Below are 26,117 nucleotides of genomic sequence, written 5' to 3' on the forward strand. Positions count from 1 at the left end.
GGGTTTCCTCGTCTCTCTTTGCTTCTGGTCCCTGCTTCCCTCCACTGAGCTACCTAGCTATGCATTTTTGGATATGTGTTATTTTATCTAGCATATCTAAATGTTTTATATTGGGAATTTTATAAGGACATTAGTTCCATTCCCCTACCCCACCCACCCTAGTTTTTTACAGTCACCTCTTGTTTTTCCCATCTCCAGTTTCTGTTCCTGCTTATTGGCTGGATTAATTTTCCTGAAATACTATCTATATCCTATCATATTCTTATTTCTAAACTTTTATTTTTTAGGTTTTTTAACAGAGAGCACAAGCAGGGGGAGCTGCAGGCAGAGGGAGAGTGAGAAGATAAGAGGGAGAGGAGTGAGAGTGGATGAGGAACACTTGACTCCCCTGTAGGTGTAACACCTATCTGTGAGAGGCGAGTGGGAAGGAAGAGCAGTGCCTCTGCCTGTGGTACAGCCAAGAAAGGGGGTGGCCAGCTCAGCAGCAAGTGCCAGGCAAAGATTCCGCGTCAGTGGTTTCCACGTTGGGCAGAAGTGGCCAGGTTTGTGGTCAGTTGTTGGCTGCACTCAGACCCTGCAGTGGGTCCTAAAGGTGCCGTGGCCTGCTGGGCATGTTCTGTTTTGACTAGTGCGCCTCTGTGGCTACCATGTGTCTGTGAGGCACTTAGGCATCAATTTAACAACATGTCATTCAGCTCTTAAAAAAAAAAAAAAAAAAACAAACCTGTGTTTGTGTGTGTATCGAACAGACTAGGTTTACAACAAAATTGAGCAAAAACGTACACAGAGTATTACTCCCCCACTTCTCCCACACAGATAACCTCCCCTGCTATCAACATCCTCCACAAGAGTGGTGTGCTTGTTACAGCTGATGAACCTACAGTGACACATTATTATCACCCAAAACTCATAGTTCACACGACCATTCACTGTTGGTGTTGTACATTCTGTGGATTTGGACAAATGTGTAATGACACACGTCCACCGGTACAGTATCCTATGAGTAGTTTCATGGCCCTAGGGATCCTCTGTGTTCTGTCTCCCCACCTTTCTCTCCCCACTAATTGTTGGTGACCACTGATTTTTTTTTCTTGTCTTCATGGTTTTAGTTTTCCTAGAATGCCAAATAGTTAGAATCATATATTATGTAGCTTTTCATATTGGCATCTTTAATATGCATTTAAGTTCCTTCAAGTCTTTTCATGGCTTGATAGCTATTCCTTTTAGCACTGAGCAATATTCCATTGTCTAGATGTACCTTATTCAGTGTTCATATTTTCTTAAGAGACAGAGAGAAAGTGTGCAGAGGTAAGGCAGGGCGGGGAGGCAGAAGGAGAGAAAGAATTTCAAGCAGGCTCCACACCCTGTATGGAGCCTGACTTAGGGCTCAATCTTACCATCCTGAGATCATAACCTGAGCCGAAATCAAGAGCTGGTCATCCAGCTGACTGAGCCACCCAGACGCCCTGTCATCTGGTATTTTTGGTTGACTTTTTGCAAAAATGCCTGATCTCTTTAAAAAAATTTTTTTGGCCAAACTGTAAGATGTAAACTCTAGGTACAGAAACATTATTCCTTTTATCCCGCATGAGACTTAGGCAGTGCCATAATCTCAGTGTCTCTTTGATAAGTATTTGTTTAATGAGTACATGAAATCCTAATAGTACTCATTTTTTTTGGAAAGGCAAACTTCTAGTTGCTTCTTATCATCAAAAATACTCAAGTATCTAATTATAGTCAAATAGCCACTACACATACACACACACGCACACATACACTATGGGTTTTTTTTTTTTTTAAAGCAAGCTCCATGCCCAGCATAGAGCCCAACATGGGGCTTGAGTTCACCACCCTAAGATCAAACATCTGAGCTGAGATTAAGAGTTGGACATTTAACCGACGAGCCACCCAGGCGTCCCTGTATGTTTAGTTTCTTAATATAGGGACAAGCACTCTCTTAGGCTCTTGCCTGTGTATATAAATAAGAAAGTACCTTGGGAACGGGCTGCTTCACAGCTAATATCAAGAATTGATAGCTGAGTTCAAGAAGAAACAGAACTATGCAAAGCAGGAAGAAGTTTTTTTTTTTTAAAGATTTTATTTATTTATTCATAGAGAGAGAGAGAGAGAGAATGGCAGAGACAAAGGCACAGGGAGAAGCAGGCATCATACAGAGAGCCTGACGGACTCGATCCAGAGTCTCCAGGATCACGCCCCGGGCTGCAGGCGGCGCTAAACCGCTGCGCCACCGGGGCTGCCTAGGAAGAAGTATTTTATTGTAACCTTTTAGTGAGGTCTTCTGATCCAGCTTTCTCCTTTTATTCATGAGAAAGTGAAGACTCAGAAAGCAAAATGAATTTCTCTGAGCTCACAGAACTTACGTGTATCTGGGCTGGAAGTAGAAACTCGGTCTTGTCCCAGGCAATTACCTTTTAGACATCTACCTACTAATCCATCTTTATTTAAACAAAACTATCTTTTATTCATATTTAAATATATGCTACCCTTAACTTGTCTTAGAAGGTTAAAAACATGTTGATATTTCATGCTGTAGAATAAAGTAAGGACTCTGAATCAAGGGCACAGGAATGTTGGAAACAATAAATTGTTTGGCACCATGAGTTGATGCTCGTTGGTCATTTTTCAAAAGCCGCTACTAAGAAATACCATCAAGTTTCTGTTCTTGTTGGGGTGGCTCCCTCTTCTTTGACTACATTCATCCCTTTGCATAGAATCAGAACGTCTGAAAATTTTTGTTTTAGACTCAATGCCCCTTCTGTTGCTATTTGTCTTGAGGGCAAGACAGTTGATACTTGTGATGGTAATACTGAGTGATCTGTGTCTCAGAGGAGTGCTATTTTAGAATAACTTAGCTGAGTGTCAGTTAATAGTCTAGTTTTACTACACCAAGGGCTGAGTTTTAGTCATGTGCAACATTTCCTTTGGAGCGATACTAGATTCCTCCAAGGCACTAAATGAGTAAGTCATACATGCCAGTGACTATTTGCTGAGGGCAACAGACTAAAGGGATGCCTAGAAGTGCTTGGGGTTGGGCAAGTTTATGTGAGTTAGAAAGCCATACAGTTGGAAGCTTTAAAGAAAAATTGATCACCCCTGCTATCTCCCACGTACCAGCTACTCATTCCAGTTTCACAAGTAAGTAATTAATTACAGTCTTTGCTATTATTTTGTCATCAGTTTTTTTTTTTCCTGGCACATGAAAATCTTTGAAATTCAGGAATTATTGAGTCTTTATTTAGACTTTTAGTACAAGTTTTTTGTATGTGTGTGTTGGTTTTTAAAGATAACCCAAATGGTCTTCAGCTGTGTTTTCTGTTTGAATTTTAGATAAGCTGTTGCCAGGTGATGAAGGAGCCCTCAGGTTACACCTGATGCATTATTGTGAAGCATGTACAGCACCCAGAATGCCAGAGTTCCTTCTGTACGCGTTCCATAATGCCTACCGGAAGCTCCCATGGAGGGACCTGTACCCTGACCAGATGCTCATGGAGGCCTTCTTCAAGGTGAGCCATCACCCTCCATGGCACAGCCTGGCTCCTAGGGAGCAGCCTGTTCACTGTGCTTCTTAGGCATGATTGCAGTGTGTGCCAGAGTGGACTGTGCCAGCCTTCTGTGTTGTCCGAATGGTGCTCATGTGAAGCAACATTTCATGGAAATCCTTTTACTGCAGTAGAAGGTTACTGGAAGACATTTGTAGGACCGTTTTTAAACCCAGAGAAAGATTTTGTCTGTAATATGGCTGTCACCCCCTAGGCTTTAGTAATATTGCTGTATGAGTACGTAACTGACGTCGTCAGGCTCAGTCTTGGTGACTCTGGGTCTGCATATTTTTCTAGGACAGAAGCATCAGGCTCACATGCTGTTAAATGTTCTATTAAAGCAAATGTAATTGGTACTCAAGCCATTAGTTTCTCTAAGCAGTTACGTAAGGGAATAATGTTGTGGGAGATAGAAGTGCATCGTAACAACCAATGATGCATCATAATCACATAAAGACTGGAAATAACTTGGACAAAAGGCTAATACGTATGCGAGTCTTAGCAGTAGAAGCACTAGTCACAGAAAACAGGCCCTGTAGCGTCACTTACAGAGCAGCCTGACATGTCTGTGGTTCTTAAGTTTTCATTTTTAAAAACCCATTTTACTCTTGTCTCAGCTTTTTGTAGTTTCTCCAGTTTATTCAGAGTCACTAGTTCTTTTGTGTTTACTCTTAACTTGACATTCCACTGATGATGGAGATGCCGTGAGTGCTTTAGTTACTGCAGGCTGACGGTGGTTTCTGGCAGTCTGTGAAGTATACTGTGGCCCATTTGTGCTGTCTGTGGAGAGCACCCAGGGCTGCTTTGTTTCTGTAGCTAAGCTCCGGGGAGAGCCGAGGACAGCTGTTTTGGAAATAGAAGCTTAGGAATGATTTTATAGCTAGGTTTAGTATATGAGATAGATCCTGAGTAGATATTTATCACCACTGTGAACATGAAGAGGATGTTTATTTAAACAACTGTGAGATAGCTTTAAGTAAGCAGGCGGCCTCAGCTGTGTGACAGATCAAATGGTAGCATGGCTGTAAGGGTTGCTGTAGACTTGGTTCCTCTGGGAATTTAATCAATCATAGGTGACCTTGATCTGGCCAGAAGCTGGAAGCCTTTCAGTTCTGTATGTCCTGCCGGAGTAAGAAGGGATGTGTTTTGAGGGATTTGGAGTGAGAATAGAAAACAGGTCATAAAGAAGGATGGAGGATGAGGAATCATTTTCTAAAAGAGAAAAGAATAAGCAGTTAACAAAATATAATGATGATAGTCACGGAAGGGCATGAATCATCACCAGATTCCATTGACTGTGGTTTTATAAATGAATTTTAATCTTCATTTTAAACAGAAAAATTTATAGCTAGCCATGTTTTATTTTAAACAGACTGTTGAAATGGGTAATAAGAGATGACTCTGACATTGATCATATACTATAAAATACATTTACCCCCACCAATCCCTAATATATTTTAAATATGATTTAATTAAACATTATGCAGTCGTTAAAAATCACAAAGCCTAATGATGTGGAGACACTTTTATAACATAATATTATACCGAAAAGGCAGTATAAAAATTACATACAATAATATAGTGGGTCTCAAAGTACGGTCCTAGGACCAACAGTGTCTGCACCACCTGGGAGCTTGTTAGAAATCCAAATTCCTGCTCTCACCCTAGTTGTAGGAAATATAAAATTCTGGGGATGGGGTTGCGTAATCTGTCATTTTAGTGAGTCCTCCAGGTGGTTCTTATGCATGATCAGCTTTAGGAACTACTGACTAGTATATCTCAACCTTTGTTCTGTCCTAGTACATCTGAGGACTGTGATAGATTCCCCTGAGCGTTGGTGACTAATTGGGGCAGGGATTTGACTCTCTGGTCAGAGATAGGGAAGGTCATTCATTCCTCTCCTGTTAAGAATTAGTGGAATAAATAATGAACTCTAAACAAGCTGAAAAATGTACGCATTTACTAAGCATGGAAAAAAAATATATTACAAATGTTAAGTCTAACTCTCCAGGGGAGGGGTTTGCAGATGATTTTTATTATCTGGGAAAATTATTTTTTAAAATTCAGTTTAGTATGTGTTGATTTATACACATTTTCAAGAACACAGACAGTTTAAAGGAAAACATTGGTTTTATTTCCGTTTAGGTGGAACGAGGAAGCCCCAAGAGCTGCTTCTTATTTTTGGGGTCTGTCCTGTGCGAAGTCAACTGGGTTAGTGTGCTCTCTGATGCCTGGAGCCCCAGTCCCCGCCCAGAGACACGGAACATGATTGTCTGCCTCCTTTTCATGATGATTTTATTGGCAAAGGAAGATCAGCTGGTAGACCAAGCAGTAAGTTTGGAGAGCCTGTGATGAAGGCTTGGCAAGACTTCCTAGGTCCTCACTCCCTATGAGGTTGTAGCTTTCCACTTGTTTCCCTAACGCCCCTGTCAGTATGAATATCTCCTTGGCATATCGGATATGCCTTCAACTAGATGCCTGATTTTCTGGGATCATTCATAATCTAATTCTGGGTTATGAAGGGAAGCACCCTGAATTAGAGTATACAGGTCAATTTTATTTTACATCTCCTGAATTGCTAGTTCTACCAACAAATCTGAGAGTTCCTCGAAATACTTACAGATTTTAGAGTTAATATGTTTTTGCCAAGACCTTGGTTATTACTTTAACTAGTACTTCTTCCTTGAGTAGATTTTTTTTTTAAGATTTTATTTATTTATTCATGAGAGACACAGAGAGAGGCAGAGACATAGGCAGAAAGAGGAGCAGCAGGCTCCCTGCAGGGACCCCGATGTGGAACTTGATCCCAGGACTCCAGGATCACACCCCAAGCCAAAGGCAGACGCTCAACCACTGAGCCACCCAAGCATCCCACCCTTGAGTAGATACTTACTTGACATCTTAAGTGTTCTGTTCTTATCCTAGACCGTCTTAATGGTCATTCCATAGACTAGTGACACCTATTTCTGGGAAACTGATAACTCTGAAACGAAAGGAATATGTGTTTTATTTTTAGGATTCACCTCTCCTGAATCTCCTTGGACAAACAAGCTCACTCTCGTGGCATCTCGTGGATACTGTGTCTTACCAGAGTGTGCTCAGTTACTTCAGCAGCCATTACCAGCCAGCCACCATCCTGGCAAAGGAATCTTCTGCAGAATTAATCATGAAGCTCCTAAGAGTGTCTGCAGGCCTTTCCATTCCTACTGACAGTCAGAAACATCTTGTAAGTTGAGTGGGTGCTTTAAAAGGCAGAGTGTTCTTCAGAATTGTAGTAGTGGATGGTCTCAAACCCTGTGACAGCTCAGTTGAAAAAGAACATGTGTATCATTGTGTACTCATATTTTGGCCTCTCACATCTCTTAGTTTTAATTATTTCTTTTTAGTTGTAATTATTTAATTATTTGAGTTATAATTATTTCTTTTCTTTAATTAGTTCGCTTCTCTAGTAAATGAATTACCTTCACTTAACTAGTCGTACCACACGCTAACGAGATCAAAAGGATGGAGGGCACTGACTGTCATTTTAGAAATTGGATGTCATTGGCAGCAGAGTGGCAGGGAAGTTAAGAGCCTGAGCTTGAAGTCTAACAAACTTTAGTCCCCAGCTCCCTGCCATTCTGATGTTGGTTTTCTCATCTGAATTGAAAATAATACTTTGCCTCAAAGTGTTGTCATGAGAATTGAATTAGGTAATGAACATAAACATTTTTGGAAAAGTTTCAGGCAAGTAATTAGTGTGTAGTTATTGTTGCTATTGATGTACTCAAAAAGGAAAAGTGTCCTGGAATTTGGGAGAATGTGGGTTCTGGCATAAGTGTTACCACAGATTTGCATATCGCTAGACACAGGACCCTTAGATACACATCTGTCTTCATGTGGCCTCCTGCTCTGTTCTCCTTCCACCCTCCTGAAGCATTTAGAGCAGAGGCATGCTCCTGGGAATGCTCAGTTAATGCTGCTCATGTGGATTCACACCAATGCCCCTTTTATTGTTTGTTAGGATGCAGTTCCAAAATGCCGAGCCTTCACTCATCAGATGGTTCAGTTCCTCAGCTCACTGGAACAAAATGGAAAAATCACCTTAGCAGACCTAGAAAAGGAGATGTGTAAGCTCTTGGATGATATCATCGTCTTTAATCCACCTGGTGAGTGGTCACAGGCAGCCATGTCTTCATTCAATGGGTGAATCTCTGCCATGTGAGGCTTGTGAGATCAGGGCGGTGGGCAGGACACTTTCAGTCGGGTCAGAGGAGTGCTCAGAGAGAGGATTGGTTCCCAGGGACTCTGTCATCTCAGCACCAGGGAGGCACAAATGCTCAGAACTTGAGGGGTTGACACTGTCCGAGGCTGGTGGGAGATGGGCTGGACTGAAGGCCAAGCTAGGCAACTGGATTTAATGAGGAGGAGAAACTGGAGATGGACCATGAGCAGCATTCTGAGATGCTTTGGCTTTTCATTGGGAGGGCACTTCAGAATCACCTATAGATATGTAAAAAAAAAAAAACTGTATATGGAGAACTCATGTTCTCAGCAGTTTGGTGGACTGGGTATCCTGACTGCTTCTGCTGAAAACAACTAAGAATGCTGGACAAAATGTTTTTAAGAAACCAGCGGTGAAACTTATCATGAGGTGGTGGAAAATCTTAGAAGTCAGGAGCTAAGTGACCTGTAAAGGTAGATGTAGTGCTGAGGCTGGCTTCCCTGTTGAAGGCTTTTCTGGAACTGTCTTAGACTGGGAGGGGAGGGCATTAAAGCCCAGGGCCTGCTGGAGTTGAGGGCCTGAAAGGAGATCTTGTATCCATTGGGTGAGGATGCCAAGACATGGCATCCTCTGTGTAAGGATGAGCCAGAGATAAACCTGCTCCTGGAAGAGGAAAGCAAAGAGTGATCTATTTGACCTGGGTGTTGGGTCAGATGTCTGTGTGATGGGGAAAGAGCTACCTCTTTTAAAAATTAGTAGGTATAAATTGACCCTCTTGTGTGTTTGAGGCACAAATTCCTACTACCTAGACTGGTCCAGAGAAACATATCTCAATCTGGGAACTGAGTTCAAGTTGTTCTGGGTTGGCAGCCCATTAGATGCCTGGTAGAAAGTACCCACAGAGCGATTTTAGAGAAACCCATCTTCAACTCTGACCTCAGAATTCCAAGGCCTATGAACCAATAGTAAAAAAAAAAAAAAAATCATAAACCACACAAGGAAACAAGGCAGCACAAGCAAGTCAGACTCACACATGAAGACAAGATATTGGAATAATTAGCGAGTATATAAAAGTTAGGAAGGAGGTTGAGTTAAAAGCATGGTAAGGTTTTAGTATTGTTGGAGAGGGTCAATAAATTGATTAAATTTACATTTTGATAAAATGGGAATGTTGAAATTACCAAGGAATTCACTAAAAGAATAGAAATAGAAATAAAATGTATAATTTTTCAAGTTAGTGGAAGGAGATAAAAAGGAATGGCTAAAATGCATTCAGTCCAAAGAGGGCAAGAAAAGAAGCTTGGAGAAGGTAAGTAAAAAAACCAAAATAAGATGGTAAAATTTAAATACACCAATAAATGTAAATGTACCAATATTCAACTTAAAAGACAAAGTTTGTCAGACCAGATTAACAGTGAACAACATCCAGCTTTAAGCTGTTTCTGAAAAGTACATATAGAACATAAGATATAGAAAGCTTTCGATAAGGCAGTCATATTAGGCAATTATTAAAATAGAAAGCTGGCATAGCTAGATTAATATTGGACAGATAGGACTGTGAGGCAGGAAGCATTACGGAGCCAGATGTTATATAGGGTGCTTTCCTGCCTTGAAGTTGCATGACAAAAAAATAAATAAATAAAAGCATTAGTAGAGTGTTTGAAAAAAAAAAGTCTTTGGAAATTGATAAAAGGTTTAATTCACCAGGAGGATAGAATGATAAATGTATTTGTACTTAATGATACAGTAGCAACTACAAACACCTAAAGTGAAAACTGACAAAATTAGGAAGAGAAATGTCAGATGCACTCACAGTAAGAGATTTTGCCACATATCTCACAGTAAAGGATGAAGTTGAAGGAAAATCAGTGAGGCTTTAGGAGGTCTGAAGGGCCCCGCCGAATGTAATGTGCACGTGGAAAAGGATGTGCCCTGTACATGCAGAACTCACATGGTGTGAGTCTACCACAGAACAGCTAAGGAACCTCACCCTTGTTCAGCCTAAAGCCAGTCTCAACCAATTCCAAAGGACTGGTTTGGAACAGACCACACAAACTCTTAACCACAGTGCAGTGAACTTAGGAATCAGTAACAAAATATAACTATACACTGGAGATTAAGAAGCAAACTTTTAAATAACTGATGACCAAAGAAACAGTCATAATAGAAATCTAGAAGATTTGGAACTGGATAAAAAACCAGAATGCTTCAAAACTTGTGGAGTACAGCTAAAGTGGGGCTTAATTTCTTGGCCTTAAATGCTTATATTAAAATTTTAAAAAGATGAAGGTTAATAAGAATCCAGCTTGAGAAGTTATAAAAGAATAGCAAAATACAACCAAAAACTCCAGCAGGAAAGAGATAATAATCTGGAGAACATAAGTAGGAAGAGAGTGAGTGTGAAGAACAATGAAAGTGGCAGATTAATGTGTAGGTAAATCTACACGAAATGTGACCGTCCAAAACAATAATAGTAATGCCTCCTGGGGTTGTGGCACCAGCAGGGAGAGGTAGTAGGAGTTAGAATGTTACAGAGCCCCTGCACTGTCTGGGAGCCAGTTAAGAGCCGACTTTGAAAAGTCAAGAGTGCACGTGTGATTTGTAAGGCAACCACTGTAAGAATGTTGGAATGGTGTTAACATCCAGACCAAAAGAGAAAAAGTAGAATAAGAAATAATGAAAAGAAGTAAAAGAGAGAAAAAGGAATGTAGAATAGGAGGAATAAATGGAAAGTATATTGTAAGATAGATTTAGACTCAGTTACATCAGTAATTACATTAAATATGAGTGACAAAAATTATCACACTGGATACAAGAAAGAAGAAAAACACAACCCAGTAGAAAAAATGAACAAGACCCTTGAGTTGATATTCTACCAAAGAGAATATCTAATATTCATGGAAAGGTGCTAACCGTATTAATAATTAGGGAAATGCATATAGTGACAGGTGATGATACATCCACCAGAATGAATACAGTTAAGAAAGTTTCAATACAAACTGGTGAATATGTGGATCAGTGTAACTCATCTGGATCACAGAGGGGATTGATACAACCATTTTTAAAAGTTGGGCATCCATCATCTACTAGTTTATATATTCTATGACTCAGAATTCTGATCCTTGAAATATTCCAAAAGAAATGCACCTGTGCCCTGGGAAATGTGAACAGTGTCTATAGGTATGTATCTGAGGGAGTCCACGACCAGAAACAACCCATGTTTTTAGTAGGAAGGCTGAGTTGTTGTATATCCACATAATAGAATGTAGCAGTCAGAATCTGCCACCACATGGGTGAATCTCACAAACGTTTTAATGCTTATTTAAATACTGTTTGAAAATAGGCAACTATAGTATTTAGGGAAGCATAGCAATTGAAAGCTAGTGTTGCTGTCTGAGTTGGTTGGAATTGGTGAACCAAAAATTAATTGGAATTTCTTGAATACATCTGCCATATAGACTTACCGCACTGCATATATAATGTGGTAGTTAAAAAGCAGATTCTGGAACCAGACTAACTGGGCTTTCCACTTGCTAACCATGTGATCTTGGACAAATTGTATAACTTCATTTGCAAAATGGATATAATAATTGTACTGTTTCATATGCATACTGTAAGCATGGAATGAGATAGTGCACCTATCTCTTTAGTATCATCCCCTCTAGCCAGTAACACCCAATTGATGTTAAAAGAAAAAAAGAAAAATTAGCAAGTGATACTGGAGAAATGGTTCTACAATTGATCAAATGTGTGTAGGCTGTGAAGGTCATATAATAGCTGGCCAAGCACAGGAGAGGAGGGCATTTTAGAAAGATCTTCATTAGAAGAGTGACAGGATCAGATCTGGTTTTTAAGAAAACATTTGTTGACTGTATTGATGATGCATAGGGAGAGGAAAGGGTGGGATCTATTAGGAGGCTTACTGTACTAGTTTTTTTGTTACTGAGTCATCCTTAAAAGGCAAATTATAATTACATTTGCTTTTGAACTGAACTTAGGAGTTACGGCCTTAGAGAAGAATGCGTGTACCCACAGGAATACATGACAAAATACGTACTCACACACATACATTGTTGAGCTTACGTCTAGAACTTTGGTTTCTGAAGTCCATGCTTGATAAGTAGGTCTTGTAGTAACATTAAATTAGTAACTTGCAGGTGGGCAAGTTTGATTTAATGGTGTGGCGAGTAAGACCCAGACTCCCCTGCTCTCACTCGTATGAATACCAAAGCCTTGTGACAAAGCCCCACTTCTAGTCTCTCAAGGAGAGCTAGAAGTACTTGGTAGAAACTATAGCCTGTTGAATAGTTTTCTCTACAAATTCCTGGTAAAAGAGGTTTTCTATTTTGAGATGAGAGGAAGGAACCCACCTCAGTAACCTGCTCATTTGCAGGTCTCTTGTCCAATGAATTTGCTTTTTCTTGCATGCTGTGCCCCTTTTATCTCTCAGTTTTTTGGAAAGACTTATTTATATTATCAGTCTGTCCACTTTTCTTATTTAAAAAAAAAACAAAAGATGCTAAGTTAGCAGCTCTTTTAAGAAGGCTTAAAAAGATTTTTCTCTTCCTTCTATATTTAGTTTTAAGTAATAATAATCTCTCTTCCTTATAAATTACTCCAGAATATCGACAGCTTTGGCAATGATGAGAGCGGAGGTATTTTTTTTCTAGCCAGTTTACCAGGTGACTTCTGAGATCTGTGTATTTGGTTTTCCAAATGAGCAAATTTTGGCAGCTAAAGTCTAAGTAAGCATGTTCTGATAAATAATTTAGTCTTCCATACCAGCTTGATATGTGTCTTTATGAAAGGATTACTCGGCCACCTGCTGTAACCAGGGATCTCTGGGTGGTTCCTTACTATGCCCTTAAAAAGTACTGATGTGCGGTATCTGATCCTTAACAGCCAAGCACCATCCAGAGTACTCGCTCTGGTCCTTCAAGTGTGGTCCTAAGATGTGCGTGGAGTGCAGCCGAGGTGGCTCACATGCCCATGGCTGTTCCGGCAGCCTCTTATGGTGTGTCTGTGTTCCCTTGCAGACATGGACAGCCAGACCCGCCACATGGCCCTCAGCAGCCTCTTTATGGAAGTCCTAATGATGATGAACAATGCCACTATTCCGACAGCAGAGTTCCTCCGGGGCAGTGTGCGGACCTGGATTGGGCAGAAAGTGCATGGGCTGGTGGTCCTGCCCCTCTTAACAGCAGCCTGTCAGAGCCTGGCTTCTGTCCGCCACATGGCTGAGACCACAGAAGCCTGCATTGCTGCCTACTTCAAAGAAGGTATGAAGCTCCTTTTAAGGTGGTCCTTTCCAGGGGAGATTGAAGCTTTTTCACAAGGAGGTACCTTTTCAGACCCTCCCTAATGGGTGATTGTACCATTCAGATTTCCTTGTTAATATAGCTGATACTTTAGTATGTATGTTTGCAAAGATCTGCGGTTAGCATGAGAACCTATGGCCCGTGTCTGTTAGTACAACCATGTTTCTGGGGAGGAAACCTCTAATTCATTTTATGGTGGATTAGAGGTCAGGCTCACCCTTTTATGGTAGACACATCATGTAAGTCACAAGCCTAGCCATACTCTTGAAATGCTATAAACCAGAATCTTTATATAAGACCCCTATGTTATTTTTCTATTTTTGTCACTTGTTAAAATGAATTTTCATGTAAGTCTTTCATTGATTTTTGTCACATCTTTTGAACTATTACAAAGAGGTCAATTCCCATCCCACTCCTCCCTTTTTAATATTTTTCTTATTCCCTAAACTCTGATTCTGGAAACAACATGGTCTGGTTAAGAATTGTTCAGGTTAGCACTACTCCACTCTAATACCCAGTAACACATCATTGTGCATACAGTAGGAGAGAAAGAAGTATATTAGAGCAAGAATGCCAGGAGATGACCATAACCCACACCTGCCCTTTCTTGGCCACCCATGACATGTCCCCATGCCCCCCTATGGAAGGTGCTGTGCATGTCACCATCTCCCCATGGTCATTTCCCCACCCCCCAAAGAATTGAGAACAATTAGGATAATACTCCTGCTTCAAATTCACTCATGTTACTAAAATCAAAACAATTTTTTTCAATCGATTTCCTTTGAAGTGTGAGTCTAGCTAAGCTTTGAAAAGTGGAAATACTTCAGTTGGATAGAGTAATAAGAATTTTCCTTGGAAAAGCTTAAGTATTCATAACATACTTAAGTGTTAAAAGGTATTAGATGAAGTTAAGACCATTAGTTGATTGGACAGGCCACTGGTGTCTACCTGCAATTTTAATGACCATAGAATAATGAGAAGAGTTAACTGCGAGAACAGAGTGCTTAGTTCTGACTTCTGTCGCTCTGCAGTGGCTAGCAGGGGCATAGGCAGTTAGTGTGTTAGGTTTCCAGTCTGAGCCACCATGCATGTGTCCCTTGGTTACTCTCCGGGGCCCACATGGGCTTGACTTAAAGCCTAAAGTTAAAAGATGCATTACAGCAGTTAAATGATTTGATTCCTGTTTTTATCTTGCTATCTTTTCTTGGTGTTCTTTCCTTAGGTTCCCTCAATCAGAATTTAGGATGGGGCCCCATTCTGGTGTCCCTTCAAGTGCCTGAGCTCACCATAGAAGAATTTCTTCAGGAATGCCTGTCCCTCGGCAGTTACCTGACTCTTTATGTCTACTTGCTTCAGTGTTTAAATAGTGAACAGACTCTAAGGAACGAAATGAAAGTGCTGCTTCTCTTAAGCAAGTGGTTGGAACAGGTGTATCCAAGGTGTGTTGGCCCTATGGCTATACTTTTGCACTCAAGGTATTCATATTATTACCTGTTAGCCTAAGCTTTTAAAGTACTAAATGTACCCTCTACATAAAATTCAAATGTGGACTTTCAGTTAAATGGGAGCGGAAAGAATCCACTTCTGATTTTATTTTCCTCCTGGGCCTCCCTCCGCAGCTCCATGCAGGATGAGGCCAAGCTGTTCCTGTGGTGGCACCAAGTCCTGCAGCTGTCCCTGATTCAGACAGAGCAGAGTGACTCAGTCTTGATAGAATCTGTCATTCGAGTTCTGCTCATGCTTCAGAGCAGGCTGAGCCTGCTGGCCGAGGAGAGGCTCAGCTCTGGGCTGCTGGGGGCAATTGGGCTGGGCCGGAAGTCCCCCCTGTCTAACAGGTAAGGAAGCACCTACCCCTGCTCTCTTAAGGGGGCCTTGGCATCTGCTCCTCCTCAGGGATTGTGACACTTTGGTAGGTTTTTTGACTTAGGGGTAGGATCCCCCCAGATTAAGGAGAAAAAAAAAAAAAAGGCAGCACCTGATTACATCTTTATATTTCAAAAAACCTGTTTATTTTTTTCTCATTTGTTTAAATAATAAATTTATTTTTTATTGGTGTTCAATTTGCCAACATACAGAATAACACCCAGTGCTCATCCCATCAAGTGCCCCCCTCAGTGCCCGTCACCCATTCACCCCCACCCCCTGCCCTCCTCCCCTTCCACCACCCATAGTTCGTTTCCCAGAGTTAGGAGTCTTCATGTTCTGTCTCCCTTTCTGATATTTCCTACCCATTTCTTCTCCCTTCCCTTCTATTCCCTTTCACTATTATTTATATTCCCCAAATGAATGAGACCATATAATGTTTGTCCTTCTCCAATTGACTTACTTCACTCAGCATAATACCTTCCAGTTCTATCCACGTTGAAGCAAATGGTGGGTATTTGTCGTTTCTAATGGCTGAGTAATATTCCATTGTATACATAGACCACATCTTCTTTATCCATTCATCTTTCGATGGACACCGAGGCTCCTTCCACAGTTTGGCTATTGTGGACATTGCTGCTATAAACATCGGGGTGCAGGTGTCCTGGCATTTCATTGCATTTGTATCTTTGGGGTAAATCCCCAGAAATGCAATTGCTGGGTCGTTTTCATGTTTAAAGGATGTTTTCCTAGTAGCATCTCTTGTTGCATTTTGATTTTGTAACCTGACCACAGTCCTGATGTCTCTCTGGTTCCGAGCCAGTGATGATGTGCAAGGTTCGGTTAAAACACCCACTTAGCTGCTTCACTGCATACTTTGTCAGGGCAGTCCAGGTCCCATGAGGGACTCCGTCTCCTAGAGCTCTAAGTCAAGATGAGTTAAAATTAACTGATAAGAATAAGTAATGAGAAACAAGTCTAAGTTTTTGTTGCTAAATATTCCAAGGCATGAAAGAATTTGCCACTAGCCTCCCAATTTATCTCACTTATTTGCATAATGGTTTTCTTTCCAAAGCCTTATCAGTGTTGAAGAGAGTTCTCTTACCATTCTGATGTCAGCATTCTTATGGAGTAGCCCATCCTCTTGCTGCAACTTTGGGAATCACTTTGTCCAAACCAGTTCACATCATGTTTCTTTGTGATAGAATTTAGCAGGAGTATGTGATTTTGATTCCCTTAAATCGTGATAGACTACACATAACACTAAGTTTATTATGACAGCCCTTTTAAACTGTACAGTTCAGTAGCAGTTAGTTCATACACAATGTTGTTGCAACCGTCACCATTGTGTCCTTCCAGAATGTTTCTGCCACCCCAGCAGGAAATCCCATATTCATGAAATAGGTACCCCCTGAACCCCTCTCCCCTGCATCTTGGCAGCCACCAGCTGATTTTCTGACTTTATTGTATCTATTCTGGACATCTCATATAAATGGAATCATCTAGTATGTGTGTCTTGCTTCTGTGACTTTGCATGAAGTTTCAAGACTCATCCATGTTTTATCATATATCTACCTCATTTCTTTTAATGGCTGAGTAATATTCCGCGGTATGGATGTCCCACATTTTGTTTATCCAATCATCAGTTGATAGGCATATGGGTTGTTTACACTTTTTGGCTGTTGTGAAGAGTGCCGCTATAAAATTCATTTACAGATTTCTGTTAGAACACCTGCTTTCCATTCTTTTGAGTATATGCCCAGGAGCAAAATTGATGGGTCATAAGGTCACTCTCTGCTTAGGTTACTGAGTAACTGCCAGAACCTGTTTTCCTGTGCCATTTCTCATACTCACTAGTGATGTCTGAGAGTTCCAGTTATTCTACGTGTTGGCAACACTTTTATTCTTGAGTCTGAATTTTGCTTACATTGTTTAGGCAGTGATAATGGAAAGAAGATGAACACTTCTTCTTGATCACTATTAAGATTTTCCTGCAGAGGGGGGCACCTAAGTGGGTCAGTCAGTTGAGCATCTGTCTGCCTTTGGCTTAGGTCATGATCCCAGGGTCCTGGGATTGAGCCCCACATCAGGCTCCCTGCTCAGTGGGGAGTCTGCTTCTCCCTTTCCCTCTGCCTCTCTCCTTGCTTGTGCGCGATCTCTCGCTCTCTCTCTCTCAAATAAATAAATAAAATCTAAAAAGTTTTCTTGCAGAGGCTAGCAACATTAGGTCTGGAATGTGTTTATCTTGTTTTTAAAGAGAAACTGTGGTATTTATTTTAAAATCTTTGCTTTAATAGTCACTTACTTCTGACCTCTTCCTGACACCCAAGGTTTCGAGTGGTGGCTCGAGGCATGGCCGCCTTCCTTTCAGTTCAGGTTCCTTCGGAGGATCAGATCCGTTTGAAGCCTGGCTCGGAATTACATCTGACCCCAAAAGCTCAACAGGTCAGTAAAAACAGTGTTACCATTATGGGGTAGGAGTCCTCCAGCAGGCCTGCTCAGGAGGCAGGTGGGTGGCAGCTGTGGTCCTTACACATGATGACATTATGATGACATGACTTACTGGAGTGGCTCTTCAGTATGCTCTATGTTCTGGTAAATGGTTAGTGCATATGGCTGCCTCGGATTTTGGACCATCTTTGTAGGTGCTTGCCTAGAGCACTGTCAGTGCCATCGTACAAGAAGCAGGGCCATGGGCAAGCCAGCCAGTCTGATGAACATGACTGTGTGCTGACCGGCTGGTCACCTGCTGGGGGTTGGGGGCTGGCACGGACAATGGAGCCACAGCCTAGACTGATTAGGTAGGCTGAGCTCTAACTTGGAACCAAGGAAGGGGGTCCTGTTGTATGAGTCTGGACATTAACCACTGTTGGCTGCTGTTGGAATAACCAACCATGGACAGAATGGCAGCTATGAGAAATTATAGTTTGTTCTAAAAACACGGAGAAAGGCCACATGGCAGTGGTCCCACCCCATAACTATTTGCATCTGTAAACTAGCTCGCCACGTGCATACAGAAGAGTCTCAGGTAAAATGATGGCAAGCATTCCTGAGTCCTCACTACATGGCCGGCACTGTTGTAAATTTTAACTCACTTGAAATTAATGAGCTAAAGTTTTAACTCATTGAATCCTTATAACCCCTTGTACCATAGAAAGTTTGTCTATCCTGGTTGTGCAGTGAGGAAGTGGAGCAGAGAGGGCAGGGCCGAGACTCGCTCAGGCTGGTGGCTCTGGCTTCCCCCTCTGTGCTGCGCAGTCCTCTCTGTGAATGGTAGGCACTCACACCCCCAGCTCTCCCTCCCTTGCAGCCTTGCAGAGTCTGAGCCAGCCACATTCAAGGTGATCTCTTGGTTATTAAGACCACACATCCAGTGATTCAGTCAGCAGGTTCTTTGCAGGCTTCTTGGTTTCTCTAATACCCGATACATGTCACAGACTGACCTGACAACTGCTATTCGAGTCCCTAATGTCATCTGGAGCCATGGGTGAATTGTCATAGGTAGGCAGGCAATTCTCCCCAGGGCCAGTTGTGAAGTCAGCGTGATGCATTTCCAGGTGTATTTGAGAAGTCCAATGCTAGCAGCTCCCCTGGGCCTCACCTCTGCCTTCATTCCCTCAGAGTGAGGACTCCTACGTGTTCCCATTGATCCTGTTCTTAGGTTGAACTCTCTTCACACAGCAGTTAGGTTGGTACCCAAATCTCTTCAGTTTAGCTTCCACTCCAAAACGTCCTTCTTCAGCCATTTATTTCTAAGCTGCTGGTTCATTTACCATTCTCAGAATCTTCTTCCTTGTTTACTGAGCCAAGCAAATTCCACCGTTTAATCTGTATTCTCTAGTGTAGTGGTCACTGTATCCAAGAGGGGAAGGTGTGGGGGACTTTATGGTCATATTCACCATCCCTGGTGGTGGGTGAGCCTGTATAGCTGGAAAATAAAACTCTCCCTCCACCAAGAACCATTGTTCCGATTTTGTTTTCTCCAAATAGTCTTTTTCTCTTCTCCCACTATGAAGAAATGACAGTATAAAATTATGGAATTAAAAAATATTTTTCCTTATTCCCAGAGAGGGCCACGGGAACACCTTCATTGTAATGAGCATTGTAATGGGCAAAGCCGGAGGGAACTTGATTTATACTTTGTTGACTTGATAGAACTACCTTATTGTTTACCCTCAGCAGCTCTCAGATACTGGTTTCTTTTGAATTTCCTACAGTTAGTTTAATATGTTTAGTTTAATAACATGATTTTTGTAACCTAAGAACAAATCCGACAGCAAATCCAACATCTCACAGGCCACTGGCACCAGGGATTTTCAGTTTGGGCTCTAGGAGGAGAGGCAGCAGGTGGGAAGGGTTCTGTGCTTGCACTGGTGTGAAGGAGGACGAGGCAGTAGGCCAGCCTGCTTGTAGCAGTGGCTGTCCATGGGGAAGGCTTGAGACATAGCACAGGCCAGGAAGAGGGAGGGCCGGATTGTGGAAGGTGGCAGAAGCCAGAGAAGCTTGAGTTGCTGGCTCAACTCAATGGTCCCACTGTGGTTAATCACTGCCTGCCTTTGGGACTCCTCCTCCTAGATCTGTAGGTTCTTGGAGGCTCACAGTTGTACCAGATAACGGCAGGTGTGCTGCACCTGTGGGAATCATATTATATGCGTCCATATGGTTAACCCTTGTGTCTTTGTGTCTTTTAGGCTCTAACTGCTCTTGAATCCTTGACCTCAAGTAAGCAGTATGTTGAATACCAGAACCAGATATCACAAGCTGCACAATTTATAAAGCATCCTGGCCATTGCCTTCAAGATGGAAAAAGCTTCCTGGCTCTTCTTGTTAACTGTCTCTATCCAGAAGTGCATTATTTGGACAACATACGATAGTAACACTGAGTATCACAAGAAACCCTATTGCTGTTTATGTTTACATTTAACTTTGCTGTTGCACAAGTAACTTTGCTCAGTCTCACTGCAGAGCTCAGTTTGGCCAATGAGTTAGTTGCATCCCGACTGAGATCGAAGTCGGGAGGCACTAAATAATTCTGTCACGCATGCGCACATGTGTATGCGTGTGTATGTGTGCTTTCTTAGTTCTAGAAACTTCCGGGGGCCTTTTTAGTTTTTATGTTTACCCAACAAGAAACTTACTAAGTCTCACTTGGGCACAGAGCCACTCTCAGCTGCTGGATCTCCAGTCACCTCATAGGACCCCGCCCGGGGCTCTTTTGTATCCCTGTTTTATTTAAATCTCAAGAATACTGTGCCAGATCTAACTGCTTTGGGAATCATGTAGAACCCTCACTTTCGAATCCCATATATGTTCCTTCAAGGTGTAAAACAAGCTTTGAAAATTTCTGCATTTCTCAAATATGGGGAAATAACACCAGCTTAAAAGTATCCCTTCCCTCAGAGTGGAGGTACGAATGTTGAATTAAAGCAAGTCATTGTCTAAAAAGTGGCCACTTGATCCTGCTTATAGTGGATGGCAGAGATGGTGACAAGTCCATTCCCATCCAGCTGTGGTCCTCATGGAGAAGATGCCCGTGTCAACCTAGGTGACACGCTGGTGGCATGTGATGAGCAGACTGTGCACAGGCGTGTTTTGTTTGATCCCTTGGTGGAGGGTGGGGTCATTATAGACATAATCCATGCTGAGCCTGTCCCAGCCCATTCCCTCATTCCCATGGCTCCCCCAGCCCCTGAAGACATCCAAGTTTGCAACTCTTGGTAGATAGCAGGCTTGAAATCTGAAAGCTTTGCTGTCTAGAGAGAGAGACAGTCTGAGACCTTGATGCTCTGTTCCCTGCTTGTTTCTTCATCCCACATCTAAACTCAGATGAAGTCAGCATACCTGCTGAAGCCCTGGTCTGTGGAAAGTTGGCTTTTCCCCGTAGCCCTGTTCCTTCTGTTGTTTACAGCTCACTCCTTCCCAACACCCACCTGTAGCCTTGCCTTGTACTGTTGCCAGCGTCTTGTTCTTATTGTTTGCCTCGCAGAATGAGCAGTTTGACTTTTGTCTTCCTCATTCCCTTGGCTCAGAATTGATTTTGTTTGTTCAGCTTGCATACCATGTCTTCTGTTCATAGGCTACTTATAACCCAAGGGTATTTATCTAAAAACATCTGAAGTGAGCTCCTAGCAGAGGGTAGGGATGTAGGTTAACAGAGTGATTGTCTCTTTTCAGATACCCTTTTGGAGTGCTTCCCCTGTGTGGAAGGGTGCAGGAGCTTTCCTTCCTTTTGAACTTCTCTAGTTGGACAGAACACTCTGCCTCACAGATGACGATCACCCCTGTGCAGCCTCCACATTTGTGGAGGGCACCAGGTGCCATCTCAAGAGGGGCACGTCACAGAGCTAGCCTGGGTTTGGCTTCTCCCCGTTGTCAACATCAGTCAGCTTCCCTGTGCTGTGTAAGAAAATGGTAGAAGCTGTGAGCAGTTTGGTGGCCGGTTTGGCCACAGAGGTTTTGTGACAGGAAGGGTTTTGCATCTGAGGAAGCTGAAATTATTGATATCCTAGAATGTGAAAATTTTGAGTGACAGTATGTACATTTTAAAGAAAATTATGAATCTATTAATTTTCAAAGGTTTGTAATATTTATAATGTGTTTGGTCTGTAAAAATTATAATAAATAAAAACACTCTTTGGTTGTAGCTGGCAAGAATATGAATTTTAGGGCCCTCACACTATCCTGTCAGGGATTGCAGTTAAAGTGGATGCAGACTCTTAGGCCTGATATCCTCTATCTCACCTGCCACTGGAACTGGACCATCAGGGATGGTCCATGAGAGCGCTTCCTCTCTAACTCCTTCGTGCGCATCAACAGTGGAAGCTCTGCTTGCCATGCAGCCTCCTCAGAGTGGCTCTGGGCTAAGAAAACACTTTCAAGACAGTGTGATAAGATAGTTCCAAAGGTGGCAGCGCTGCTGTCGCCTCCTGAGGCAGAACAGACCTCCTCCCATTGGCTTCCAGGAGTGATGTACCTTTGCTGCCAAATGGTCTCAGTGTGGGGTGCAGAGGGCCAGTTTCCAAGACCGTTGCCTGCTTTGAGCTCACACAGACCTTACCCTCGTGTGCCCCTGGGCGGCACCTGGCCAAGGACGGGCACCTCCCCTGCTTCTGCACCCGTCTCCCCCCGGCTCTGCAGCACCAGAGGACGTGTCCGAGGCACATTCCATCTTCCCCCATCTCCTGGCTCTTGCACTAGCCATGACAAGGGAAGCTGGGAAGAAGCTGGAAGGCACGGATGCTGAGGACTGGAGGTTGTGCTTGTGCATCTGCTCAGCCTGATGGAGGAGCCAGGACCCATGTGCAGGTCCCCACAGCTCCTGGGTCCTCAGAGAACCTCCTGATCTGTTTGGGGCTCAGTCATACCTGCTTCCTGGTGTTGCCTGAGTGTCTGTTCTCAGGCGGAACAAGCCTGTCCAAAAAATGAAAACCCCCAGAGGAGCCTAATGTCACTTTAATCAAGTGCCAACCCCATTCCCCCAATCAGTTGCTAATGTCAGTGTGTCCAATTGTCCAGGCTAGTAGTGTTCATGCCCTTTCTTCCTTTGAATGAAGGTGATACAAAGTGTTTCTACTGGGTTTTTAATACTGAGATTACGGATTTCTTCTGGAGCAGGCAGCAAATGCTGTAGAATCCTGACTTTTGACGTCAGTAGGGTCATTAAAGCTCATCTGGTCCCGCCTCTCTCAGCAGGCATCCCTAGCCCTGCCCTTCCAGCCTCCTCTCCTGACCCCCTCCCACCTCCCCTCTGCCTCCTCTCCCCGCCGGCCCCGCCCCCAGACCTGTAGTCCCGCCCCCATGGACACCTCCAGGTGGCCCTAGGCCAGCTACCCTCCCACCCCCTACCCCCAGTACTGTTCTATATTGCGCTTTGGCTGGAGCAGGCCAGCCAGGCAGGCGCTGCTCTCACTACTCCGACATCTTCCACCATTTCCAGCCCTCATCACACCTCCAACCCCACTCGTCCACCCCTGGTCTCCAGGCTGAGTGCTCAGTGCCTTTTGCTGGTCCTCATCCCCTGAACATCTAACAGGGCTGCTCTTTGGGAAACAGCGCCCCAGTTAGCCCGTGTTACTCCGAGAGGGCAGCATCCATGGGCTCGAGACCAGGGAGGCTCCGAGGGCACAACCTGGGGGTGGTACTCACCTGCAGACTCCCATTTGGTGCCCTCCACCGGGCCCCTGCACGGGGGTCGGCAGGGCAGTGTGGGCCAAGCAGCGAGGTTCACTCCCCAGGCCCCGGGTGACAGCATGGGCTCTCAGCGGCCCCCACAGTGGTTGGCACATCAGTTGGCAGCAAATTCCAACAACAGACCTTGGTTCGACATCAGCTGCCACCAAAGACTGGCCTCCCCGCCTGTGTGTGTGATGCGCTGGTAACAGTAAGGCGCCCTTGTGTGTAAACTGCTCTTCGTTTGGGGCCAACTTTATGGCTTATTTTGAGGTAGTTGCTAAATATTCTTCTGTTCAGTTGTCTTTTAAACAAAATGGAGAGTATAATGTTGGAAACAAACATGTTGCTTTTTTTTTTTTTTAAGTATTCTACTGATCTTCCATTGGAATCTGGGTTGAGCTGGATAAAGTTCTTGGCTTACAGCCAGGCGCTCATCCTGACCTTGTTCTGGTCCGCAATGATCCTCACACATTACTGAGCCATCGAGTGTCCTGTACAAGCTATAGAATTGATGCTTCCTCTAGTCTGGATAGGTCCCTGATTTCTGAGGACAATAACTTGAAAAAATAACTGACCCTGTTTTGGGATAATGAGATCACTTAAGGAATGAATGTTGTTTATAATAACTCTTATTTTTTAATGTACAGATGTAATATGTCTCACCAAGCACTGAAGGTTAGAATTTATTTTTCTTTCAATGGCTTAAAATCACTTATGGGGTTACAGGTACTTCCTAAGTGTGTTTAATGCTCTCCTTCCCACATGTCTAGTGTGGCCTTTAAAAACCACAACTTATTTGGTCATTAAATGTGCAATATTCGCTTCTTATTGTTTAGCATTTTACATGCTTGTGCGAAGGAGGAGTTTTTATATAATGATGAGAAACAAAAATTGGTTTAAGCAAAATTCTGCAAATAAACCAGAATCAAATTTAATTTACATGTGGTGGAAATGTCTCATTTTTGGCAAGTTGGTTGGCAGGTCTTTTGATCCAGAAACCTCACTAAGACAAATGTGAAATTAGAAAGCTGGTAATGGGTAGAATCTATAAATCGTCATGACCTGTCACCACACCACACCCAAGGCCTCTAGTTTCAAAGGGAATTTAACGCTTAGGGGTTTAAGACCTGGCATAGACAGGCGGCCACCTGGTGATCCCAGAGAGTTCAGGAGAGCCCTGAGTCTGTGATGTGGTTGTGACCTTAGCAAGTGGAAGGACAAGAAGCTTCTGGAATGCTCCACTGCCAGAGTTCGTGGTGGGGATGGGACACCTCGGAGGACTGAGATGCCAGGAGAGGGCCTCCTAACCTGAGCTCGGAGCTCGCTCTTACTATTCTTTTCGTTAACATTTCTTTTTTTTTTTTTTTAAAGCTTTATTTATTCATGAGAGACACAGAGGCAGGACAGAGAGGAGAAGCAGGTTCCCTGCAGGGAGCCTGATGCAGGATTCAATCCCGGAACTCCAGGATCACATTCTGAGCTGAAGGCAGGCGCTATGGGACTAGATCCCTGGACCTCAGGATCACGCCCTGAGCCAAAGGCAGATGCTCCACTACTGAGCCACCCAGGTGTCCCTTCATTAACATTTCTAAGACACATCTGGAATGGGCCAAAGTATGGTGGAGGGTCTGCACTTGTGGTATTAACATCAGTTTGGGATTTCCCCGGGACAGGACCTCTTCTACCCTTGTCTGGGTTTGGCAGATAGAACCACAGGATTTAGGACTGGACAGCAGATCAGAGACAAGCTGTGCCACCTCCTTGAATTCTAAGAATCCTGTTCCCTGTCTTGAGATGTGTGGGCTTTCTTGCTGGGCCACACCCACAGAAGTGCAGTCAGAAGTGGCCCCTGTCACTGTGGGGCGACTCAAAGGGAGAAAATCTGCCAATATAAGGATACAGAATTACTTGGGATTGGACCCCTCTAGGTCTCCCTGGGTTTGGGGCCCCAGACTTTATCTTCCACAGCCCTCCTCAAGCCCTGTGTACAAGTGACCTCAAAGGGTCCCCAGATCTGAAGATTGCCCACTCACCTCCATACCTCCACCAAAGGAGGAGGAGGAGGAGGAAGAGGGGGTGGGGGAGGGGAGAGTGGGAAGGAGGGGATAGGGAAAGGGAAGGTAGACAGAGGAGCCTTAAGACAGGCTGACTAAGGACAAGGCAGGGCACAGGTCAGCCTGGGAAGCCTGGCTGAGTCCAGGGTAAATCTGGTCTAAGCCACAAATTTAGGCTATGTTAAAATATGGTGTTCAGGTGAGAGGCCACATTGGTCACTGACATCAGATCCAGGAATGTAGGGCTGTTTCCTAAAAGGATTTGGCTAACAAAGGAAGACCAAGGGGGAAGAGGGCTGTCTTCAGAAGAGGAGCAGCTTTTGGAGGAAGATCCCAGCTCCTGCATCCTTAGATGAAGACCTTCCCTAATTCTAATTCATAAAATATGACACAGGAGAGGGGACCCTGGGAAAGAGGATGGCAGGTGGGTGAGGAAGCAGCTGGGACCAGAGCTGTTTTGTCACAAAACATGTGCGAAGAGAACTCCCTGAGGTCATGAAGGTGGAGGCACTCAGGAAATGTGGGGGGGCTGTCGGGAGGGGCAGTGACAGGGCTGAATGCGGGACAGAGCCCAGTACCCCTGACTCCAGGTCTCTAAGGTCCCAGTGGCTGGTGGGGCCATGGCTCTCGGGTCCAGGCTCGCAGGGAGGCTGTATGTGATGACCCGGCCCCACTGTGTGTTGCTTCCATCTCCAGGCAGGGCCTGCCTTCTGTAGAGACTATCTCACCATCACGGTCTTCTCATCTAGATGTATCTCCATATAAAAGTGAGGTTATTAGCAGCTCAAGGGCAGGGAAAGTGTGTTGGGCTCTTGGTAGACCTGGGTGGGCCCCGGGGCAATTGTCATCTCTTCCCCCGCCCCCCCCCCCCGCAACTGCAGCTCCAGGGGTAGGAGGTGGGGTGCAGTTGGGGGCAGGGTGGGGGTTCTCAGAAACCCTTCTCGGG

At 43.7% G+C, this 26,117-nt stretch overlaps 1 protein-coding gene across 1 annotated transcript in view; it reads left to right on the forward strand.

Annotated features, from left to right (window-relative positions):
• EPG5 (ectopic P-granules 5 autophagy tethering factor) overlaps positions 1 to 24,052 on the forward strand; it is a 103,711-nt gene extending 79,659 nt beyond the window's left edge. The window contains exons 36-44 of the mRNA XM_055323547.1: positions 3,349 to 3,524; positions 5,706 to 5,891; positions 6,577 to 6,786; positions 7,564 to 7,708; positions 12,801 to 13,043; positions 14,305 to 14,521; positions 14,702 to 14,917; positions 17,276 to 17,390; positions 19,637 to 24,052. Of these exons, the coding sequence (XP_055179522.1) occupies positions 3,349 to 3,524; positions 5,706 to 5,891; positions 6,577 to 6,786; positions 7,564 to 7,708; positions 12,801 to 13,043; positions 14,305 to 14,521; positions 14,702 to 14,917; positions 17,276 to 17,390; positions 19,637 to 19,819 (1,691 nt within the window). The 3' untranslated portion in view covers positions 19,820 to 24,052. The remainder of the gene's footprint in view (positions 1 to 3,348; positions 3,525 to 5,705; positions 5,892 to 6,576; positions 6,787 to 7,563; positions 7,709 to 12,800; positions 13,044 to 14,304; positions 14,522 to 14,701; positions 14,918 to 17,275; positions 17,391 to 19,636) is intronic.
• Positions 24,053 to 26,117: the final 2,065 nt, after the last annotated feature.

This window comes from Nyctereutes procyonoides, unplaced genomic scaffold (genome assembly GCF_905146905.1).
Source record: "Nyctereutes procyonoides isolate TBG_1078 unplaced genomic scaffold, NYPRO_anot_genome, whole genome shotgun sequence".
In the NCBI taxonomy this organism is placed as follows: domain Eukaryota; kingdom Metazoa; phylum Chordata; class Mammalia; order Carnivora; family Canidae; genus Nyctereutes; species Nyctereutes procyonoides.